At 36.4% G+C, this 24,055-nt stretch overlaps 1 protein-coding gene across 1 annotated transcript in view; it reads right to left on the bottom strand.

Moving 5' to 3' along the window:
• Positions 1 to 3,221: 3,221 nt before the first annotated feature.
• Positions 3,222 to 24,055, bottom strand: part of EPHA4 (EPH receptor A4) — a 69,170-nt gene continuing 48,336 nt past the window's right edge. Inside the window, exons 6-17 of the mRNA XM_053709968.1 lie at positions 18,103 to 18,227; positions 17,790 to 17,949; positions 17,571 to 17,682; positions 13,515 to 13,573; positions 12,606 to 12,719; positions 12,312 to 12,497; positions 10,340 to 10,401; positions 8,764 to 8,973; positions 7,180 to 7,329; positions 5,745 to 5,938; positions 4,116 to 4,271; positions 3,222 to 3,924 (exon numbers count right to left, since the gene is read on the bottom strand). Of these exons, the coding sequence (XP_053565943.1) occupies positions 3,810 to 3,924; positions 4,116 to 4,271; positions 5,745 to 5,938; positions 7,180 to 7,329; positions 8,764 to 8,973; positions 10,340 to 10,401; positions 12,312 to 12,497; positions 12,606 to 12,719; positions 13,515 to 13,573; positions 17,571 to 17,682; positions 17,790 to 17,949; positions 18,103 to 18,227 (1,643 nt within the window). The 3' untranslated portion in view covers positions 3,222 to 3,809. The remainder of the gene's footprint in view (positions 3,925 to 4,115; positions 4,272 to 5,744; positions 5,939 to 7,179; positions 7,330 to 8,763; positions 8,974 to 10,339; positions 10,402 to 12,311; positions 12,498 to 12,605; positions 12,720 to 13,514; positions 13,574 to 17,570; positions 17,683 to 17,789; positions 17,950 to 18,102; positions 18,228 to 24,055) is intronic.

The raw sequence follows: 24,055 nt of genomic DNA, 5'->3' as shown, positions 1-24,055 counted from the left end.
TATATATATATAATATATTTGTGTGTGTGTGCGCCTTTCATAAGCTTCAATTATATTACATTAATTTTCTTACATGTTCACATTATTACTTGGTTTGTAACAAGACACCAGATTCCACAATAATGTCCATATGTCCTTAAAGGTAGCCAACTGTGAGCACATATTACTTATTTTTGCCCAATAATATCCATATGTAAACCTTACAGTATGCTTATTGCTATTGCAAACAATTTTGGTTGTCCAGAACAATAACACTGGTAATCCAGAAGAGAATACAAGGCTGGGGAAACCGTATCAGAGATGTTAGGGTTTGAAACTAAAAGCTAGTTCATGGCAAAGTTGTCAATCATACTGTGAAACTTCTTTGGGTAGACCTTGCCAACTCCAGAAATAACATTTTATTACTGAAAACTCTGCTGCAACTGTGTATTTAAAATTGAAGCATTTTTGATTTCAAAGACATAAGGATGTTTTGTGTATTTATTCACAAGCTTGCTGGAGGGATGTGTATTCTAAGAGGTTGTTATAATGAATTAAAGCCGGTAAAATCATTCAAATATAGACATATGTTATGTAAGATGCAATTAGAAAACAAACAGTTCATTTTTCTTTAACTACTTTATTTTTTATTTTTCTCCATAATGCAAACATTTGCATCAGTTTGTTATTTTACAATTTTACAAACTAGTTATAAAAAAGACCATAAATAAACAAGATAAGTTATGCGTACCTAATAACAGAGGAAGAGGAACCAGTTACTCCTCCCTTTGCAAAAAAAAAGCAAAAAATTACAAATTAAACAAAAATAGAAAAAATATGTCTAGACAACAAATGAACCAAATAGTTGTTATGTTTTTTTTTTTTTAGTATAAGCTAAATTAATGTTCCTTATTTGCAGTGACAAAAAAATATACTGTAAATGTCCCTTTTTTCTTTAGTACAATAATTCAATAGGGGTAATATATAAAAAAAACTAACAACCAGTTGTATCAATTATTATTTTTTTCTTTTAAATGGATTAGCGCTTTTGTATCCATCGAATGTCAATTATTACTAGGGATACAATATATTTCATTTTGGCAGTAACGCAACAACAGTTAGTTTTCAGTCTCTAGCCTAGCTCGCAGCAGGAATACTATTAACTAAAGTACATTGCACTGTCTTCAGGTGTGATTAGTAAATACTGTCAAGTCCCTTTTCACCTTGGCCACTACTCTTTTTGGGAGGAAATCCTTGTGTTATACACCAAAAGGCAGGTCAATGTGCTTGCTATTTATTTCTATATTCTTAACAGCTCTGCTGCTTATCAACATATGTTCGCCCTTTCCACTTCTGTGTTACCGCATGGAAGAAACCAGATCTGATTTTGTGATTTGCACGATACCCTAAGCCTTTATTCCTATCCAAATCCCAGATGGCTGGCAATAGTCTTATATTACCATCATTGCTGATAACTTTCTTAGCATCATTGATTTTAGGAGCTTTTGAGATAACAACACGAGGAGAAAAACCAAGTCCCTGATGAAATAGTACTAGGCTCCAGTGGTTTTTATCTTAAATGTTCTTAGACATTATTACTACTGTTCCTTCATAGTTGCCAGTCTTCAAGGTCCGAATAGGAAGTTGTTAATGAAGACAATCGAGTAATCATACAAACATTTTGGGACGCACAAAGAAAGACTTTAAATATAAATATAAAATTGAATTGGCATATCAGTCTGGTTGTCACTGTGCCCATGTAGATGATGAAAACTGATAAATTGCATATCTTTATCCTGAAAGGAAAGTCTTTCATAATCTTATTTTACAGAGGCCATACAGACGGACAAGGAGCAGGCCTTGATAGGAGTGCATCAACCATAGAAACCGTAACACGACGGGCCCCTTATTAAGGTTAGTTTGGCATTTAGTCCCATTCCAGGTAACAGTTAACACCTTAGTGTTTCACTTCGTCAATACAATGACTGGTTGTTCAACAAAAAAATAAATGCATTTTTGATGTGAATCTGAAGTGCCACTGTTCCCTTTTATTTAAAAAAAATGGAGGAGTCTCTAGCTGTCTCCCCATAGGGTTTACTGAAGGCAATGGACATTATCCTGGCCCGAGTCTCTTACAGACAACATGGCATCATGAGGAAGCATCACTTGTTTTCCAATGTCATATTGCTGTGGCATTATTCGGGGGGAAACACGACGCTTGGCATGGAATAAAGTATGAGTGAGGAAGACCTGCAGTATCTTGTAGATGCTGGGACTTTCATTGTCCTTGGTGAAAATGTTACAGTGTTTTTTTGGAATGCAGTACTGAACTGGATCTCTTTCAGGTGGTTGGAGCAAAACTTTGGCTTACAATTCATTGCTATATTTTTCTGTGGCTTTGCGTAGATCACATAAAGAAACAGAATGCAATTCCCTGCAAAAAGCAATAAATCAAAAATTATTATTTGATAAATATTTATTTCTATTTACAAATCTATAACAAAAATTATATCTTTTAGTATTAAAATAATTGTGCTGATTTTGGGCCAGATTACGCGTGGAGCGCAAAATTGCGCTTCCGAAAGCACGATATTTGTGCTCCACTCGTAATCTGTGGCTGGTATTTCAAGTGGCATGGCATGACAACTAGCGCAGCGAAGAGGGTAAGTCTTGCAACGATGTCCAGCAGATTGTAAATATATATGTATATGAATATATACATATATTATTCTTCTGTATAAACGACTAAAACAGCCCTAAAAATTTGTACATTAAATGCTTATTGACGATTGCCGAGTTATCTGCACAGCATGAGGGCCCATATGCTGTGAGTGCCTGTGCTTCAGTATTCACTACACCTTCTAAGAGAATGAGCAGTGGCTTGTATAACACAAATGAAGCTTTTACAGATACAATACACACCACTAACAGTTCTCCGAGTGTGAATTACTGATGCACGTGCCCTCATAGGATATGTGTGTATGCTATTGAAAAACAGTAACAACCTTTACTAGAAGCATTTTTGCTAACGGACATATATTGCAAAAAATGTTCTATTTAAAACTGAAATGAACATGTGCACATCTCAGTTTTCACCTTTCTATATCCCTTTAAATGTCAGGAGCTACAACCAATTTTCTTTTCCCGGATTATTAGAGTATTTTTACTTTAGCAAACAGATTTGATTGTTGAAACAGTTTGATCAGATAAATGAATAACATGATACAAAGAAAAACTTGCCTTTCTATCCTCCTCTACAGCAGATGCTTATAAGGACTTGTATATTTCCATTTTCATCAGACACCAGGTGTTGCCAAATTGTTCAGTCTCACAGCCAGCAAATTCCCACAGAAACAGTCCACATTCTGATGATAAAAACCCACCTCCACTGGTCTATATTTTCGGCAGCATTTTTCAAGCTATTTCCCTTCACCACAGTGATGAAGCAATGTTTAGGCTCATTCCATAAAGATGTCCGTACAAGATGCACATGTCAAAAGTAAAAAAATATCTATGGGCAGATGTGTAAAGTCTTGTAAATCAGCTTCACCAAGCAGTTCACCAGAAAACCAAACATGTTAGAGTCCTGTATACTATAAACTATGTCCTTATCTTGCCAATGCATGATCTACAGGTGTGGCACAAATGATTTTTTTTTTCTTTTTGTGTTTAATGGATTTCTCCTCGATCCCCTGGTAATTGGCAGTCTTTTTTTTCCCAGGAGTGAGGATAATGTAAAAAAGTGCAGTTCTTCAATTAAAGTGCATGGATGAGGTAAACTAATTTTTCAAGAGTTCTGAGCATGTAACGTCCCCCGATGTCCTGCCCTCTCAGACTGGGACCATTCTGCCTTGCATCTGTTGCATCTGGGTCCGCATCCCCTGGACACTGCTCAAAATCTTGTTCTGGTGTGCGGGAGAAGTAATGCCAATCCGGGTTAGATCACTAAAAGAGAGAGCAGGATTCTTAATGTGTGCAACAGATGTATTGCATTCAAATATGATATAAATTACAGGCTGACAAAATCGCAGGAGGAATGATCTAAATTTACTGTGTTCAAAGTTCTAGACACAGCCGGAAAAGCAAGTTTTCTAGGTAGACAGACAGATAGATAATAAGATAAATAAGATACTCACTCTTGATTCACATGCACAACTGCTTCCAGGCTGGTGTATCCAGCTGCTGTAAAGTTATCTTTGTATCTTTCCATTTTGATGGCCTGTAGCCAGTCTACCACAGAAACCACCTGGGACCACTCAGGTGAACTAGGGTCCAGCAAAGCAGTGTTTGTTCTACCAAACAAGAAGGTGAAAAAATAGTTTAGACAAAGGCTAAACTTTTTATGTACATATACAACTACATTGTTGTGTAACTCTTCAGTAAAAATAGGCTTCATTTGCATGCAGTGCTCAGATTTAACTAACAACTGTAAGGACCATGTTTCTGGCATAAACTTTGGAAGACCTTAATACTTTTCTTTTTCCACAAATGGGCTGACCAAATTGCTAGGTGTATTATGAAGCTTATGAGTTATGTTTCTGATCAAGAAGCAATTCATCCTTCAGCTAAACCATATACTGATGACATATCCCATAAAAACATCCCAATCAACTAGATCATCGGCAAAGGCCCTGAAAACAGACAAAGCCCAGCCTGCTGCCGGGATAATCCTCTCTTTAATCAACATTTTCCTGAGCAGTGCAAATGATAGAATTGGCTGGAATAAGGGGTTCTTTGATGTTTGGCTTCAGGAATGTAATTCTCCTCATCTCCCTCTGTGCTGGACCTTTGGAATAATTGCTTTAGCAGATTCACAGTCATGATTAGTAACATATCCTGTTGTTGATGCGCAGGGGTCAGACTTTCTATGAGTTTCTTTTGGCTATGGAGAAGCCGGCCAAATTTTTTTTTTTAACATATGTAATGAACTAGCAAAGGAGAAGTATTGTTTCCTATATTTTACTTCCAGTGGAATGAGCCAAGTGCACCATTCCTAAATTCTCTTTGCTCCCCTTCTGGTATACTACTTTAGTACTCAAGTGTTTAGAGAAACCGGTCGTACATCTCCAAATCTTAGCTGACTCTGATACTGATCAGTAAACATTTCTACAATAGATAACAAAGAGCTGTATGCCCATATGAATACATTTTGTTCAATTTATATAAAACTGCCCTATAAATGCATTTACCAAAAATGATAGGCTTTTTCACTTTGGTAATTCTAGTGATAAAAGGGTTAAGTGCAAAGAGCTATCAGCAAAGGCCGTAGATTCAACAGTCTCTCAATCTAAGCCTACCGAATGAGTGCCCACGGGAATGCTCGTGCTTTCTAAAGTATCCAATCAATATCTATAAACACAGATACTTAAAAGACTGTACAGTGCGTTACAAATGTAAAGTGATCAGAGACTGATTTAAGGTCAGACTGGGGGGGGGATTAAACAGCCACTGTTATACTCTTCTTTTACTTGAATAATTTAGCACGTTGATACAGAGATGGCTGCGTAATGATAGCCCTTCCCAGAGGGACGTGTAACATATCCCCAGCAACAAAACAGCCTCAAAAGGCAGTCTTATGCAAATACAATTATCCCTGATTAATTCTATGTCAAGTATATACCAAATTTTAAAATGTCTTTTAGGTACTTTTTTTTACAAAATCGGAATGTTATTGGTCGGTACCCTCTTTGTGCGAGTTCCAAGTGTGCAGAGAACTCTACATTCATTTTTTAAAAACAATTCAATGTTAGAGTCATTCTACTAACCTTGAGCCTTCTGCTCCTGTCCTTTTTAACGTGTTTGGATTTCTGATGAGCTTGTCCAGCATACTAACAATCTGTCCAAATTTTGGCCGGTCACTACGCTCCTTTTGCCAACAGTCTAGCATAAGCTGATGCAAAGCAATGGGGCAGTCCATAGGAGGGGGCAAGCGGTATCCTTCTTCAATAGCTTTAATAACCTTAAAATATAAATTGTGGAATTGAATATGATGGAATTTAAATGCTCACTAAAATGAAATAACAGTTGAGAAAAGCCATCTTTTAGGAACATAAAAATGAAATAGTTTGTTAAGGGGTAAATAACATAGCATAATATTTTAAAGTGGTTTATCACACAAATGCATTTTTTAATTCTACGATTGGCACCTTTTGCACACTCCCAGACGCCGATCTTAGACCCTAAAAATCTGCTAATTGGTACTTATTGTACATACCGTGCATACGCTTATCTGGCACTCAAGCTTGTGCACAGCACATAGGAAAATAAACAGCAGCTCTGTATGCTCTGAGGTAAAAACAGGCTAAAGCAGCCTTTATATATATATTTGTAATACAAAGTGTGTTAATGCAGTACACTACTATACTATCTACTAGCAGCACATAATTTTACTTACTTTACTACTTTATGTTGCTGGTATTGGTATGAAAACTAAGGAAAATAAAAAAGTAAGCCTTAGTATGAATGTTTCAGAATCTAGAAACCTTTTCCGCGACTTTTCAGTTTATGTTGCCATAGGCTGACCCTATCATATTGCCTGGCTTTGCCGGAGCACATCACTATTCTAGATGCACGTGGATTTTCTCTGTTCGCATGAATGGACTCAACAGCTTCCTCTTGATATGGGAGAGTACAGTAAAGCTGTGTCTTAAAACATATAACCAAGTCTGAACTCATCTATATGCTATTTGTATATACATTTTTCAGGAGCAAAATCATACTTGTTACATAGATGCACCTTAGTCTTAAGGTAGACACACAATCTGGATCTTCCATTGTTGCTATTCTTAGATTGTTAGCGGGTCATTTACAGACAGCTGTCTGCATGTGATCCCTTATGAGGCTGTCCAGATGGTACAGTTAAAAAAAAGATATGCATAATTTAAGAGGAGCCCTTAAGTGAATCATTTTTTAATGTCCTCCTGGGACAGCCATTTAATTGACAAGATATAATTACACAAGGCACAAAGAAGGCTCCATCAGCAGTGACGTTGCATATGGTGTAATACAGGGTTTACATAATAACTTCTATGAATTTTGTATCACCAAAATATATTCACAGGTCAGTCTTGTACAATGTCATATATTGTAAGACTGCAGAAAACTGAATATCAGCAACATGTCTAAGACACATGTGACATTAACTCTTTTTTTATTAACTTGCTTTCATTTTTTATTTTACCACCATATCAAAATACTTACATCTTGATTGGACATGTCCCAATAAGGCCTCTCTCCATAGGACATGACTTCCCACATGACTATTCCATAGCTCCAGACATCACTGGCCGATGTGAACTTCCGATATGCAATGGCCTCTGGTGCAGTCCATCTTATTGGGATCTTACCTCCCTACAAAGGAAAACACCAGTAAATATAGGGAGCACAGAACTTGATATTATAAAATGCACTGCTATTTTGGTAAATATTCTCTCTTTAGCCCTCTACTGGAAAGTTCCCGACATCTTTAAAGTTCTACCCTCCATTTACAATAACCTACCACCTTGAGACTTCAGATGAGAACCTTCCCTTCTCTACAAATTATGCCTCCCTGATGCACTGTTTAATCCATTAATTCATGTGGAATCCTTCCTAAAGTCAGAATTTCATTTGCAGCTTCCAATGCTTGACAAACCCACCACTCACTAAAAAAGCTACTGAATGCCTAATTTATTTAATAAGGACTTTTAGTTAACAAGGAAGCAAAGGACCACCCAGGATTTCCTCCTGGAGCTGAATCACTGGGGAGACCCTCATGAATCTCACAAATGTGTGGCTATTGCAGAACTAAAACTGCCTAAGTTATGAAATCTGAAAGCCTCCAAAATTAAAACATGGGGAAAAAAAAATTACAGAAAATTTGAGGAAAATATATATTTTTTTTCATTATGATGGTGCAAGCAGTTTTTTTTATAGAAACAAAAAATGTGTTACTATAAATTATCATCTACTGTATAATCTCCCTACGAAAAATATAATATATGTTAGACAGGATATGCTGTTGCCAGTCTCATTATGACTATACCTATTACAGATGTATAAAACTGAAAGACATCAATTGCTTACTCATCATGTGTATCATACAAATTGCAAGCCTGGCACTTACACCTCTGACATTAAGTATAAGCTTGCAAACTGTTCCCTAGCTTTTTTTCCCATGCTATAATTTTATAAACCACACATTAACGGGGTGTTTCCAAATTGCAACTGCATTAGTTAGTTTAATGGACACTCCAGCAGTTAAGGTGTTACAAGCTGTGTGGAGCACAATATATGTCGACATGCATTCAATTTATGGAAAATCCAACAAGGTTTTGGCTTCCGTAGAAGGCCTCAGTGCTTCGTTAAGCCTGAAAAGGAGCTCCGTGATGCTTATCTCTCCTCGATTCACTTGGCCGAGATCCTGCTACTGATACACCTAATTGTTGTGGTAATGCACAAAGTCTGTTTCTTTCCCTTTACCCCCCCCCCAGTTTTTTTTTTTCTGTTCAGCTCAGAGCTGTTTATGTAAACTACAAATCATCAAGGCTTTGGAATGCAGCATGAAAACCTATGCACATTCTGTTACATGACACCAGATGCTTTGGCAGCAATTATACAGAGATCTGTTTGCACCCACTTTACCTATAAGCAAAGCAGCAATGCATATCAGACTGGCTGCTTAGACTAACTGATTCGCCGGTGCTCAGAGCTGTAAAACCACTTTGTCTTAGTGCGTGGAATAAATATATATGAAACTCTGGTGTTTAGTATCAGTATAATATGGTTTGATATTTTTCTCCTTACCCTGGTGGTATAGGCGGCCTCTGGATCATCTTCTAGCACACGGGACATGCCAAAGTCAGAGACTTTACACACTAAATTGCTGTTTACTAGAATGTTACGAGCAGCCAAGTCTCGGTGCACATAGCTCATATCAGAGAGATACTTCATCCCGGAGCCGATGCCGCGGAGCATCCCCACCAGCTGGATGACTGTGAACCGGCCATCATTTTTCTGAAAGAAAAAAAAGTCTTAGTAAATGACAGGTGCTTTTTATGCATCAGAGACAGTATCCTACAGTGAGAGTTTATTCATGGGGTAAATCCATCTCAAGAAAGATGCTGTGACAATTATTTCTAGTACTTGTCTCACATTATATTATTTTTGCTACCAATAAAACAAGCCTATAAAGTCCTTTTGGCGTGTTTGTATTGTGCTTGTAAAATAAATATTTACGAAACTGTATGTGCTCTTATTTGGGTATAAAAATATTTACACTATGTGTTTAACACCTACAAAAGGCTGAACACATGAAGTTGTGCACTTCTGACAAAGGCATGGCTCATGAGCCAATCATGAGTGGCATACATATGTTTCCACCAATCACTATTCTACTACTCAGGAACCGGTTTTGAGAGCACCAAGTGCATGGCTGACATTTGTTTAAAATAAATAATTTATGTTTACACTTTTATGTTCTTTTAATTACAAAGTATCTGCATATATGTTATTAAAAGAGTCGTTTTGAGACTGGTGTCTCAAATGTCAATTTTTCCAATATCAAGGTCAATTTAGGCAGAGTTTGTGCAAGCTCTAACATGTGTGAAGTTGGGGCCATAAAAACAAAATTGCCTTTGCCGGAGAGTGCTATAAAATTTGTCTGTTTTGTGTAACGCTCAACTAAGCAGTTAAATGGAGTATGTAGCCTCATTCGAATATTTTCAGAGGGACAGCAAAAACCTACAAACAGCCGTCACATTCACCAATTTTGTCTCTTTGGTATGTGCCAGAGTGGCCAAAATCATCCAATCACCAGAGTCACACAACTTAAAGGGACAGTTTAGTCAAAATTAAACATTCATGATTCAAATAGGGCATGCGATTTTAAACAACCTTCCAATTTACTTTTATCATCGCATTTGCTTTGATCTCTTGGTATTCTTTGTTGAAAGCTAAATCTAGGTAGGCTCATATACTAATTTCTAGGCTCTTGAAGGCCACTACTTATCTCAGTGGATTTTGAAGGTTTTTAGCAGCTATACAGCGCTAGTTCATGTGTGCTATTTAGATAGCGTGCTTACTCCAGTGGAATTATTCATGAGTCAGCACCGATTGGCTAAAATGCAAATGTGTCAAAAGAACAGAAAAAAGAGGGCAGTCTGCAGAGGCTTAGATACAAGGTAATCACAGAGGCAAAAATTATATTAATATATCCGTGTTGGTTATCTAATACTGGGGAATGACTAATAAAGGGATTATATATATTTTTAAACAATATTAATACTGGAGTAGACTGTCCCTTTAAGTGCAATCGAAACGACTTGGGATGTGATGAATGTACACCATAATTGTAAAGTAAAACATATTAGTGACAACTCACCCGCAGGAATGCATCTAATGATCCATTCTCCATGTATTCTGTGATAATCATCACCGGCTTGCCTATAGTTTAAAGTATAGACAAAGAGACAATTTTACTGACAGATATCTATAGAGGCAACAGCATGTGTGTATTACAATTAACATAGCTACCCTATATATCCTAGTAATTGCAACCACCCTGAGGAAAGAAATATGTCCTGCAAGCAATGCCACTTCATTTGCACATTTGTGCTACCTTATTCCTTCTCTGACCCTGGATTTGAAATATGTATCTCATGAGCACTTCATGGTGGGTTTTGCAGCTTTGTTTGCATAATCACCATCTAAATGTGTGTGGAAACTCAAGCTTTTATTCATTCCTGTCTAGAAGCACTATTTTTACAGCAGAATTTTTTGAGTTTTGCTACTATCAGAGCTGAATCATATTTTAGAGATGTGCTTGCTAGGATTTTATTTACATTTTACGATTTCATAAGTCACAGAAATGATAATGAGGCACTGCTGGAACCTAAATCAGGAACCTGGAACTTTTATTAAAAAGCAGCATCTGTAATTTAACTCTTTAGTTACTTCTGCAATCCTTAGAGAGCAGCCAGGTAAAATGGATATTAAAATAATTAGCAAAGAAATAAAAAATGAATCCCTTCACCTGCAACATACTGCCGTGTTGCAACAGCCAAATAGATCGGATGGAGGCTAATGTTTAGGCAGATGAGTTAATGAAAACAAAATCCAATATAACCAATTAGCTGCTAGAGAGAACCGCAATGTACTGGGATCTTGATTTGTGATAAAAATGAACAAAGGGAAGGGGGGATGCAGTATATAGGAAGCTTTTGATGACTCTGCTGCTGTGTGATTCCAAAAGCTTCTGCCACAGCAGATGACTGCAAATGAGTTTTAATGAAACCCGCTCACAAGATGTGCCGTCAATTGCCACTAGCGAGGTCTGTGTTGCAGTAAGATGTGCCAAAAAAGGTTAAGCTACAGACCATGTTTTCCTACTTGTGTCCAAAAAACTAGCGGAGCTGTGGACATCTGCTTCCTGCCTATATTTCAACAATTAGCTCTGTCAAGTACAGTGCTACAAGATGTCCCGGCATTGTGCAGAAGGGATGCTGCTCTCTGACACCTGCACAGTTTTTATTTTGGAAACCAGGAATACTATTTCTTTCAAGTACATAAAACGGATGACAATTTAAATAACTATTATCTCTGTATTATACTGAGGTATCATAAACAGAGGAGGATTTTTAAAGGTTATGTCTTTGGAATGACAGTTTTAAATTACTTTTTTTTTTGGTAACCAGATCATTTGCAATACAGAGCTTATTTTTTTTATTTTAGGTCCCTTTAAAAAAATTGCAAAGCGTCACATTGTCACTGTGTTAGGGCTAAGTTTAGAATTAATTGGAGACTGTCAAACTTAAAACTGTAATTTTTCAGGAGTGTGACATTTTAAGAGACATTTCATTTTTTTTTTCTATTATCGAATGTACTTTGTTCTCTTGGTATCCTTTGTTAAAAGCATATCTAGATAGGTTTAGAAACAGCAATGCACTAGTGGGAGCTAACTGGTGATTGTTAAAAACACACATATGTCTCTTGTCATTGTTTCACCAGATGTTTTCTGCTAGGTCCCTGTAGCCTATTGGTGCTGTGGAGCTGTTTATGTTTAACCCCTGTATAGTAATATGCAAGCAAAAGTGGAACAATAAAATGCTCTAACACATTAGAGTATTTCCTTTTTGCACTTTTATCTCCCTTTAAATCACTTTTTAGCACAGCTTGTGAGCATGGCATGTCAATTGCAACATTTTAAAAGTGTGCTGTATAGAAACAGAAGGCTTTTAGCATTTACATAACGTTCACTAGTATAATCATCACAATTCTATGGTTAAGAATTCATGAAGGGGCATCATATAAAGAAGTGAAGGCATACACAGGTGGTAAGGTGGGGTATTACTTACATTTGGTCACAACGCCTTCAAGGTGAATAATGTTGGGATGGTCAAACTGGCCCATGATGCTGGCTTCACTAAGAAAGTCCCTCCTCTGCTTATCTGTGTAACCAGCTTTCAAAGTCTTAATTGCTACATATATCTCACGTTTTCCAGGAACCTTCAGACGCCCACTGCAGACTTCCCCAAACTCTCCTGTTCGCAAGAAAATTTTGATTGCCATCATATATCATGTTAACAGCTGAGAATTTCACACAAATTGTAAACTTTAAACATGGCTACCGTCCATACAAAATAACTTACCTACACCAATAACTTTTTCAATCTTGATGCAAGAAGCATCAATTTCCTTTGCAAATTCACGCACTGCCTGATTTGGATCCTCGTAGGTGAATGGGTCGACATACGTTTTCACACCTGTAAAAAATAATATACAACGTTATATTACCTAAAAAAAGCTAATGACTGCAACTCAAGGAATATTTAGTTATTAATGCATCAAAAAAATGTTACTTTTAAAACCTATGTATTATGTACTTTTTAGAGGTTTAACTTAAAGGGATACTAAGGCCAAATTATTTTCTTTAATGATTCAGATAGAGCATGCAATTGTAATCAACTTTCTAATTTGCTACTATTATCTAATGTGCTTTGTTCTCTTAAAAAGCAGGAATGTAAAGCTTAGGAGTCTTCCCATTTTTGGTTCAGAACCTCGGTTACTCTTGCTTATTGGTGGCTAAATGTAGCCACCAATAAGCAAGCGCTATCTAGGGTGCTGAACCTAACATGGGCCCGGCTCCTAAGCTTTGCATTACTGCTTTTTAAAATAAAGATAGCAAGAGAACACAGCAAATTAGATAATAGGAGTAAATTAGAACGTTGTTTAAAATGGGTTTAGTATCCCTTTAACAATTTTCATACACGTTTAATTGGCTGATGTCTGTCACATGATACGGGGGGGGGGGGGCGGAAAATGAGAGAAAAAATAAATGTCAGAAAAAAATCTAATGCTTATTTGAAATTGTGCTATTGCGTTTTTTATTATGCACTTGTTAATTGTGTAATTCTACTGCATTGAGTGGTTCTTTAACAATAAGAAAAGATCAATAACCATTTAATGAATAACACTATGAGTAAACAGCTATGCTATAAATGTATCTATTTTTCCTGTAGATATTTGGGTAGTTGACTGGTTTGAATTTCTTAGGTTACCTTGATTTAAATGCTTCTCCTCGTCAGCTTCCTGCTTTGCTTTGCTGTATTTGCTCCGCCTGCAGGGTTAGAAGAGACAAAAATGAATCCTTGTGTTCATCTCTGAAGCACCGTGTAATAGCACAGAGACAAAATACCACCACATACTGTGTGCAACAGAAGCTGTGATTTACGGAGGCTTGTGACCTTGCTAAAAAGACACAGACCTGTGGCTATGAGCCGTAATTACACTGAGGGCTTTCACAAATATATTAATCTGTGTATCCCCACAAGACTCTTGAACAATGGCTGAATAAATGTTTAATTAGAACAAAGTGCATGTACTGGCCTTTTAGCTTATTCGAGGTATTACTGCTGTATTATTAACATGGAAAATAAATGTATTTTAATTAGCTATTGCTAAGAATTATAAAAATGAAATCTGCATAGTAGCATGGAAGTTTTGTTTTTAAGAATGATGTCATATAATTTCGTACAGAGTAAAACAACTCCAAGAGGTATAAATTAAAAACACTGAGACACACTCACAGCAGTAAGAAAACATTTGTATTTGGTGCCAAATCTAGGAATCAGTTTTGCTTTTCAAAATTGAAAATGTTTAGACACTCATTTGAATAGGAATAGATTTCCGTTTGAATAGAGGACAATTAGGATAATCTTAAAATTTATCCAAAAGGAGCTTTGTCTCAAAAGAGAGGATTGCAGATAAAACACTAATTAAAGGTTTTGTTTATTTAATTATAGAGCTATAATAAATATCCCCTTGAACCTTTTATCACCTGTGTAACCTTTGATAACCTGCATGGCACAGGGACACATTTTAACTATACTGCTCCAGTTTCAGCTGGTGATTAGAAACTAAATAGGAGAATCGGCAGGGAAATGTGACCTTGGGCCCTATAATCTAAAGATCTCTGCTCTGGTGAGATTATCTAAAAAGCCTCGGCTATACTGTGAGGTCCCTAAAAGAATTTTAGAAAGGCAAATTTTAGATTGAGAGGCAAAGGTAGGACCACTTTAATACTCACACACATGCAGTACATACTTAGCAATTTATCTCTGTGTGTATAGATAAAGAATTTAAGAGACTACCGCCAAATAAATGAAATAACTATATGTCCCAGTAAAGACCAATAAATAGTGTCCCACAGAGATACTTGTGTAAAACAACAACTGCATTACAAGCATATTAGGTTCAAACTACAAACAGGTGCATACTTTATCATAATAATGTGTAAGCAAATTCTTCTATATCTTGTACATAGTGTCTCTGAATACTTTTTTGCATATAGAACTATTTAAATGATTTTACCTGGCTATGTGTTTACTGTTGATTTTTAGGAATAGGTTGTCAGTAAGTAAAGCTTGCCTAGTGCACTGAATAAACAGGCAGCTGTATTTTATTATTTACTATTATTATTAATTATTTGTAAAGCGCTGACAAATTGCATATCACTAGGTACATGGATAAGTGGTAAAAAAAGAAATACAAATAAGCAAAACAAATACAAGGGTAGGACATCCCTGATCCAAAGAGCTTACATTCTACCATTCCATTCTAGCAAAGAGGATAAATTAGCAAACTTCGCTAACTCTGCGATTAATAAAAAATAGCCCAAAAGCTGAATTGAATAATAGCAAAATGAAGACAACTATCAGCTTTCATATGATTTCCCTATGTGAGCTGTGCATATGACCTTGCTATATGCTATAGTGCATAGCATAAGTGTTCAGAACTGGTCAGATAAACATTGACAATTTTATTCAGGGCATTGCAGCCCTCTCTGGCAGTTAATGGGTTAAACCCATCTGCATATATTTGTTTTTTTATTTGTAGATAATTTAATAAAATGTGTTGCAATTAACCAGTTTGCCTGTACATTTAGCAAATCAATACAAGGAGATCCATCCTCAAAACCATTAGATTGAGAGGCAGTGCGCCCCAAAAGCATTTTGCTCTCTACCGCCTGAGTGCCTTTGTTCTTTGTGCCGTGTTGTAGAGGAGGAACTGTTTGAGTTCACATTAGTAGCTGTGAGCTTGTCAGCTTTCTGCCTCCTGAGCGCATTCCCTGTGACAGCTTTATGGCTGACACTAAAGAAGAATCAATAAGAGTCCAAGGGGTCGACGTTTCATTTTCTAGTAAAGTGATCCATTGTGGGCCAATCACTGCCTTCCTTCAGTCGGCCTCAGCCAGCCTTCTCCTTTGTTGCTAACGAGGGATCATGATGAACACACAATCTCCTCTTATGATGATAAATAAGGTGTTTCCTTCAGCTATGTGCACGCTCGCTCTTATACAGCTGTGAAGGTCCCACATAGTACTCACTAACGGGCTATTTCCTGCAAACTAGCGCTATTGGGGAAGCGCGAGTAATAAGTGGCAAATGACAGGGTGGTGTTATCTAATACCTACAGGCAGAAACATATGTTTAAGTTAGATGTAACTTTATATGATGTAAATAAGACGTTTGTCAAAAAAGTAGTAGATCCATGAATACTGCTCCCAACAGAGTAGGTATAGCTGAAAACATTAAAAGGGACTTGAAACCCACACATTTTCAGATAGAGCATAATATTTTAAGCAACTTTCTAATTTACATCTATTATCAAATGTTCTTTGTTTTCTTGGTATCTTTTGTTGAAAAGCCGGGATGTAAACTCAGGAGCGTGCACGTGTCTGGAGCACTATATGGCAGCAGTGTTGCAAGAATGTTATCTATTTGCAAAAACACTAGATGGCAGCACTATTTCCTGTCATGGAGTGCTCCAGACACCTACCCAGGTATCTCTTCAACAAAGAATACCATAGGAACAAAGCACATTTCATAATAGAAGTAAATTAGAAACTTCTTTTTAAAAAAAAATATGTTCTGACTAAATCACAAAAGAAAGTTTTTGGGTTTCATATAAAATGACTTTTCGAGTTAACTAAGGAAGGACTCAAGTCAGGATCACCTCTCAATAAGTCTCCATTAGAAACTAGTGCAATAAAAAGAATTTGTATTTAAAATGTAAAAACAACAAATGCTGTGAGCATTGCTTTAAAACCGAGAGGAAACAATGTACTTTAAATCAGGTCTGACCAGCAATGTTCACCTGGTATAACCAGGGGGTAGAGCTGTCTGATGACATTTACAGATCATACCACACTGAACCACAGACATTGCTGCAGCCAATTACCTAGTACCATGTTTAGAAAATAAAGCCGTGCATAGGTTTCTGTCTGCTTAATTAGCACTGCTCTCATTTGGTGCTGGGTGTACGATGCTCATATGCAACAACAACAAAAGATCCCAGGAATTGCAGGAATTTATTTTTCAGCTGAAGTGGGAGCGCAGCTGCAGACTTCATTGGCGTACAGCGGCCTCCTGCCTTTACTCGTGCTGAGGAGATCAAAGCCCTACGTAGGGGCTGCTAACGTGAACACTATTATGTTTAGATGCTTTGTTTCAGATTGGAACTCCACCCAGAAGTAGAAAATGGGAGACGGGGGTGTCACAAAACCTGTACAAGGAATTCTTAGAAGCATATAAATAGCTCACAAAGCTATCCTTAAAATCGACAAAAAAATACAAATCATTTTAATAAGAGACAAAAAAAACTACCAGTTTAACCAGTAAATTATAACATCATTTCAGCTTAATACACACCTCAACAGCTGCCACTTAATCCTCAATCTCTTTGTTTTGCTCTCCTTTATTGGGAGTCCTATCCAAGCTCTGGTTTATAAGAAGCATTGTAGAATTAGCACTAATTACTTATTCTCATCTAAGGCAGATCCATTTATCTGTGGTAAAATAGTTTGAGTTAACCTTTTAACTGCTAGTTAATGCTAGAATGCTTTCTGTAACAATATGCTGCTGCCCTCTGGTACACAAGGGGTTAAGGTTTGATCTTTTCTTTTAGAAAACAAAGCAAATGTAAAGCGTAACAAGATTTTGTTTAAGTGATTTGATGTATTCATAACAATGTCAGAATTTGACATAAGTTGTTTTTTTTATTTCAGATTTTCGGACATAGACGTTAGACAAAAGATGCGCAACGGTTCTGCTTACCTTCTACTGATGACAAAAGCAGCAATCAGAATAACCACAAGCACGATGCTGCCTGCCACGGAAACCAAAAGAACAGTGGGGCTGGCTCCTTCACCGATCATAGGCGAAGGAACTAAAATGGAGAAAAAAAAAGTGTTATATGTCTTCTAAAGCTTTAAGTACAAAACAATACATTCTCCCATTAAAATGACCCCAGCTCAGACTCCCGTGCTCCTTTACCTGTATTAGTGGTGAATTCAAAGGGTCCGCTAAACTCTCCATATCCTGCTGCAGTCCGAGCTCGAACGTGAAATACATATGTAGTCAAAGGATTAAGCCCTTTGATGTCAGCATTTCGTGTGGCTGTCTTTACAATGCGGTAGCTGCGATCATTTTGGTCCTGTGGTCAAAGATAATACTTTTTTTATATTTCTTCACATTTAAGCCTATTGAAGAACCTTATTGAAAATCTAAAATCATAAAGATTGTTCACCACCTCCATTAGTAAGCCACAAAAAAACTCATAAAAATGTTTACAGTGGATGATAATTACCTTCTCATAATACTTTACTTCATACTCTAAGATGACTCCGTTGGCTCTCTCGGGTTCAGGCCAAGATAATGACACACTGTGTCTGGTGATTTCCTTGGGTTGGATTTGAGTCACAGTTGAAGGAGCTGTGAAACAGAAATTAAAGTGTTAGATCACATCGCCAACTAAATCAGTTTAGTCTACACATTGTGAAGAATATTATTATCTCTTAAAGATGGGGTTTTAGTTGTTACGTTTTAACTCACACTATTAGCAATGTCACCGTTTTAAAAATATCAGGAAAAAAAACTAATAATCAAATCCGTCAAGTTTAAAACCACTATTTGCTGTTTCAGGTTTGGGCTTTTTCTGCCATTTTCATCACCAAGTCATTCTTTTTTCTAATTGTAGGATTTTTGTAATAGCACCCAGGAATAATTACTAGGTGTAACCAGTATTATGTTTAAATTATGTATGAATTGTGTTACAAGTTCCGAGATATTCATGTTCATGATATTTGTTATGTTGGATTAACCTCCTCACTGACAAAAGGACTAACCTGTTGTATCAAAGTTACCGTGGTAATACTTTACCTTTCTCTATTTTACTGGTTGCCATAACTTTCTGTATTCAGATTTAACTACATGGCATGCATTTCTATATTCATATTTTACTACACATATACTAAACAGGAAACCTGTTTTTATTATGTCTTTAATAACATATATGTGATTCATATTGTTTGACCTGTGATGTCAAATTTAGAGTCACCCAAGGTTTCTGCAATTATTTTCAATGGTCAAACTGCCTCCATGACTTGCCTTCCAACCCAGACGTTACTGGAGTACACAGGCTAGCGCTCTCTTTCATTAAGGTGTAAAGAAAATTATGATATATCAGGAACATACAGCTCTAGCCCAGAGTAAGAGACAGCAGGTAGTCTGATTTACCAGTACTGACTCATTTCTTGCTTATAATCTTGGGCTAATCCCTCTAACTTCACCCAGGTGACCTCAGCGTTGGGAGGTCCATAATTTGCAAACATTCATCCACACTAATAAAGGATTCTGGTGACAGGTCACTTAGTAATAATATTGTTTTCCAGTCTAAAGCTAAATATGAGCACATTACTGCTCACAGCATTGTAAAGCACAGTAAGCCTTTGCCTTACAGAGATTACTATTTAATTTCTAGTTAAATGACAGGAGGGAGGTGGACATTAGGATTTAAAGTAGATGCACCCAGTTAATCTGCTTTAATTGCAGTCAATAGAGAAATTCTCTAGCTTCTAAATCATAACTCACAAAATAATTGCAACTCTGCTTGGTAAAAATGACATTTCCTGTGAGTGTGACCTAAAAGCTAAGGAGTTTGTTACCACCTTTAGCTGAAAAAAGTCTGAAATTCAATAACAAACATCAAATCTGGCAACTAAATCACAGACGCAGACAAAACCCATAGAAGTGACAAAGCCTTATACTGAACCTGAAACCAACGTGCATGTTGATTTTTATTGCGGCTAATTGCCATCACTAAGGTTTGCTAAGCAATAAAATAAAAGGGGCTTCTGGTTTGGTGTGAAAAAATGTATAAAAGTGAGTTCAAAGCTCAGATGTGTAATAGTTTGACCGTGAACAGACTCCACTCTGGCCGCACTTCCTCCAAGCCTGGCTATTAAATACCTACCACTGGGTTTACTGGTAGCATCAATACGCTTGTTGGAATCCTTAGTGGCAGCGCAGACCCTGCTACAAAGTTTTCCTTCCCTCCTACCAGATGTTATAAAATGTGTTTCCTGAGTACAAATTGCACTTAAGCAAAACAGGCCCCACTACTAATGTCTCAATGAAGACAAGAGATGCTAAAGAGGAAGCAAACAGCTGCAATCAAACTGCTTCGGCCTCCAGGCAATTACCAGAGAAAAAGCTCTTTGTACACAGGACTGTAACCTGACCTGGACTTTCAAGCCAGGCAATGCCAGCACTTTTAATCTAAACAACCTTCCACTTCTGAGTTTCAACAATGGCAAAGAAAGAAGAATCCCAGAATCATTTTAAGGATAAGAGCTATTTGGTGTATATATATATATATATATATAAAGAGAGAGAGAGAGAGAGAGAGAGAGAGAGAGAGAGAAAGAGAGAGAGAGAGAGTAGAAACTTAAATTACCTCCCATAATCTAGGTTTATGCCAACTGTAGAGGTCACAACCTAGGTGAATTTTAGTAAAAACTGGAAAAATAATAGTGGTATATTGTAAATTCATTGCTCTACTGCTGGTAAAATACATCAATAGTTTATATGTTGCTAAATGATTCATTATTGTTCTGCTGAAATGGACCCCTGGAAATCCCCAGTTTAAATGAGGCATGATTTTCATTAAAGGTAAATTCCAGGTTGATCCACTGTTTCTTTTTTTCATTAGTTTATAATAAAAGGCACATCCTAACAAAGCAAGAATTCTTCAATAATGCCAGCCACCTATCTATGCATTGTTGGTTTTGCTAATGTGCATACATGCCTGTTCCTCATTCCATAATCCTCTCATAAGTAACTTCACTCTCCATTTCACAGGGGCTTTTTATAACACGCATTCCACATAGCTTGTTTACACAGTGTTTTGTTCCCTAGCTTTGTTTTTTTTATTCCTAACATTTAAAAAAAAAATCAACATAATACTTGAATACATTTGAAGTTGCTTTGCAAAATAAGATGATTTTAGGAAGAAAAAAATGTGTGTATCTGTCTATCTATCTATCTATCTATCTATCTATCTGTATATATAATTTACACACATTGCTGATTTTTCATATCCAAAGAAAAGTTCTCTTTAATAGAATATATATATATATATATATATATATATATATATATATATATATATATATATATATATATATATATATATATATATATATATATATATATATATATTGTATTTTATTTTCTAACGATAGATTTAGGACAAATTATATTATACAGGTGTTATGTTAAAAGCAAATGTGTTTGGGTTATTTTCAGTGAAATTGAATATAAGTGTTTTGAACAGTTGCTAAAGGGAAACAATTACTTAATGACATGTGAATAGCAGCATATTGCAGTGTGGCCCTTGACAAAGTTATTAAAGTGAAGTATCTTGAGTAGTGGGACTGGAAAACACACACAAGTGCAATCCATCATCTGCTTAAAACGCAAGCCCTGCCTGTGTGTTTGATTGGTCTTGTGTCTTCCTGATTTTGTAACATTACTCAAACACGAGCTCTGTGCCCCTTGTGTTTCCCTAATCAATCATGTGGCATCAGAGGAGCGAGCCTCTTGGGAGAAAGGAGTAGAAATGTGTTTAAGAAATACTGGCAGTGGAGGAACTTGTTTAAAGGGGCATTGCCATCACTAGAAAATCTTAATATGCCACTTCCAGCACAATTGCTATGAGGATTTAATGAAATATTTTATGTAATAAAGACGCAGTTAAAGGGACACTGTACCCAAAATTTTTCTTTCGGGATTCAGATTGAGCATGAAATTTTAAGCAACTTTCTAATTTACTCCTATTATCAAATTTTCTTCATTCTCTTGGTATCTTTATTTGAAATGCAAGAATGTAAGTTTAGATGCCGGCCCATTTTTGGTGAACAACCTGGGTTGTCCTTGCTGATTGGTGAATAAATTCATCCACCAATAAAAAAGTGCTGCCAGAGTACTGAAACCAAAAAAATAATAGGAGTAAATTAGAAAGTTGCTTAAAATTGCATGCTCTTTCTGAATTACAACAGAAAAAAATTGGGTACAGTGTCCATTTAATTGTCAGAGTTAAGTTTAAATGAAAAGCGAATTGTTGAAGCCTGTGTGGCAACCAAGGGGATAACTTGCTATACAGCAATAGATTTGCCTCTGCTTATAACACAACTCATGTGAAGTTCTCATTTTCCTTTGCTCAGCCTCTGTTTGAAAGAAATGCTGTATTGCCCATATGTAACTCACACCTAACATTGTGTTAGATTTAAGGGTTTAAAGGGTCATTCTAACGTAAAAATGACAATCTAATTTGGTAGAGTGAAGAATTTATGCATTACTGATGCTTGATAACTATGTGTTAACACCTGCAGAAGAGTTAAACTCATAGGTAAAGTACCGCTCAGAAGCCACAAGCATTGCAGCTCCCGAGCAGAACATGGCAGGTGAGCCAAACACTAGTGGCTTCCTGCTTGTGAACAGAAATCCTTGTGTAGCACTCATGTGTAGGGTTAGTAATGCAAACACTGCCTGCGATAAGATATTACAGAATGTATTTTTTGCATCAGTGTCCCTTTAAGTGTAGTGCTTTTAGCACAAGTTTATTATTCTCTAATTTTGCACTTATAACCTGTTATCACTGTGCATTACTCGTTTAGTTTCCACCCAGGGCAATAGGAACACCTGCACCTAGCTCAATCACCTAGATTATAAGCTCCTGCGCGCCTACAGCCGCTTATGTTTCTGTGACAGTAAATTAACATAGGTTTTGTTTTTCCTAATGTATTTATTGTACACCTGTGCAGTGGGATATGTTTGAGATCTATAAATAACAATACATGTGATAATAATAATTATAAATGCTGAAATATCTATTTATCAGAATCATGTTAATACAGTAGCCTGTGTACTTTTCTGCAAACAAACGTTAATGGCAGTACATAATTCACAGTTCAATCATGGAAACAGAATGTAAACAATAAAAAAACTGTTCCCCTGTTTTTTGTCTGTTTTATTTGCTCCATCTAATACTTGCACCCAAATAACTCAATTCCACCTACAGTATTAACAACTCTTTCTTCAAAATATAACACCTTATTTTAACCTCTATCTTTAAGATATTCTTCACAATTGCACCATCTGACTATGTTCATGTTGTTCTTGCGGAGAGACAAATTTGATCACCCTGACACTGACATTACCCGCAATCACATAAGGATATATCTGGATCAGAACCAAGTAGTAAGTGATGTAGCAACTATCCATCTCTCTTCATAAAATGCAGAAGAATAATCTGAAACTATTAGCTGCATCATAAGTCTTCATTACGTCTGCCTTTTTCCAGGTAGGTACATTAATCCTACTGCTGCTACTGATGGCCTGGCTGACATATGAGTGAAATGTAGAGTGCACCCCAGAAATAACTCATTCATCTAACTTACACAGCTCAAGGACTGCAGTGCGCCAACGGACATTTAAATCTGCTGTGAACATTCGCAAGAAAAGAATCATAAGAAACAGCTCTTAGTATATAAATAAATCCATTCCATGGGGACAGAGCGTTGACAAAGGGGTTTATAAACAAAAGCAGATCGAATCAGTGATTTTAGCTAAACATAGAAACCGTTTTTTTGCAACAGATGGTTTCATAATTCAAAGATTGTTTTTTTGTCTCAAGCTTTTAAAGGGACATAATACTCATATGCTAAATCACTTGAAACTGATGCAGTATAACTGTAAAAAGCTGACAGGAAAATATCACCTGAGCATCTCTATGTAAAAAAGGAAGATATTTTACATCACAATTTCCTCTCATGAGATTTCATAGTAAGCTTCCTTTACCTGATTGGTGAAATAATATGAGAGTGCACGATGCTAGTCCCTTTAGATGTCCCAGGACAAACACACTAAAATGCTGCTTAGAAATCCTTTACAATGGGAGGTGGCTACTGAGGAACTTTTGAGGTAAAATATCTTTCTTTTTTACATAGAGATGTTCAAGTGATATTTTCTAGTCAGCTTTTTACAGCTATGCTGCAGCACTTTCAAGTGTTTAAACATTTGGGTATTATGGCCCTTTAAGTTAAATTTTACAGAATTTTTTTTTTTATGTTTGTCCTATTTTTTACATAAACTTTCCACCTGATTTCTTTTTCAGATTCATATCCTATCTATCACTGAATTTAGTTAATATTTCCCTACAACTTTTCTCTATATATTTACCTTTTTAATATAGAATTGTT

Source organism: Bombina bombina, chromosome 4, assembly GCF_027579735.1.
Source record: "Bombina bombina isolate aBomBom1 chromosome 4, aBomBom1.pri, whole genome shotgun sequence".
Lineage (NCBI taxonomy): Eukaryota > Metazoa > Chordata > Amphibia > Anura > Bombinatoridae > Bombina > Bombina bombina.
Note: the sequence above shows the minus strand (reverse complement) of the source record. Positions and strands in the feature narration are given on the sequence as shown.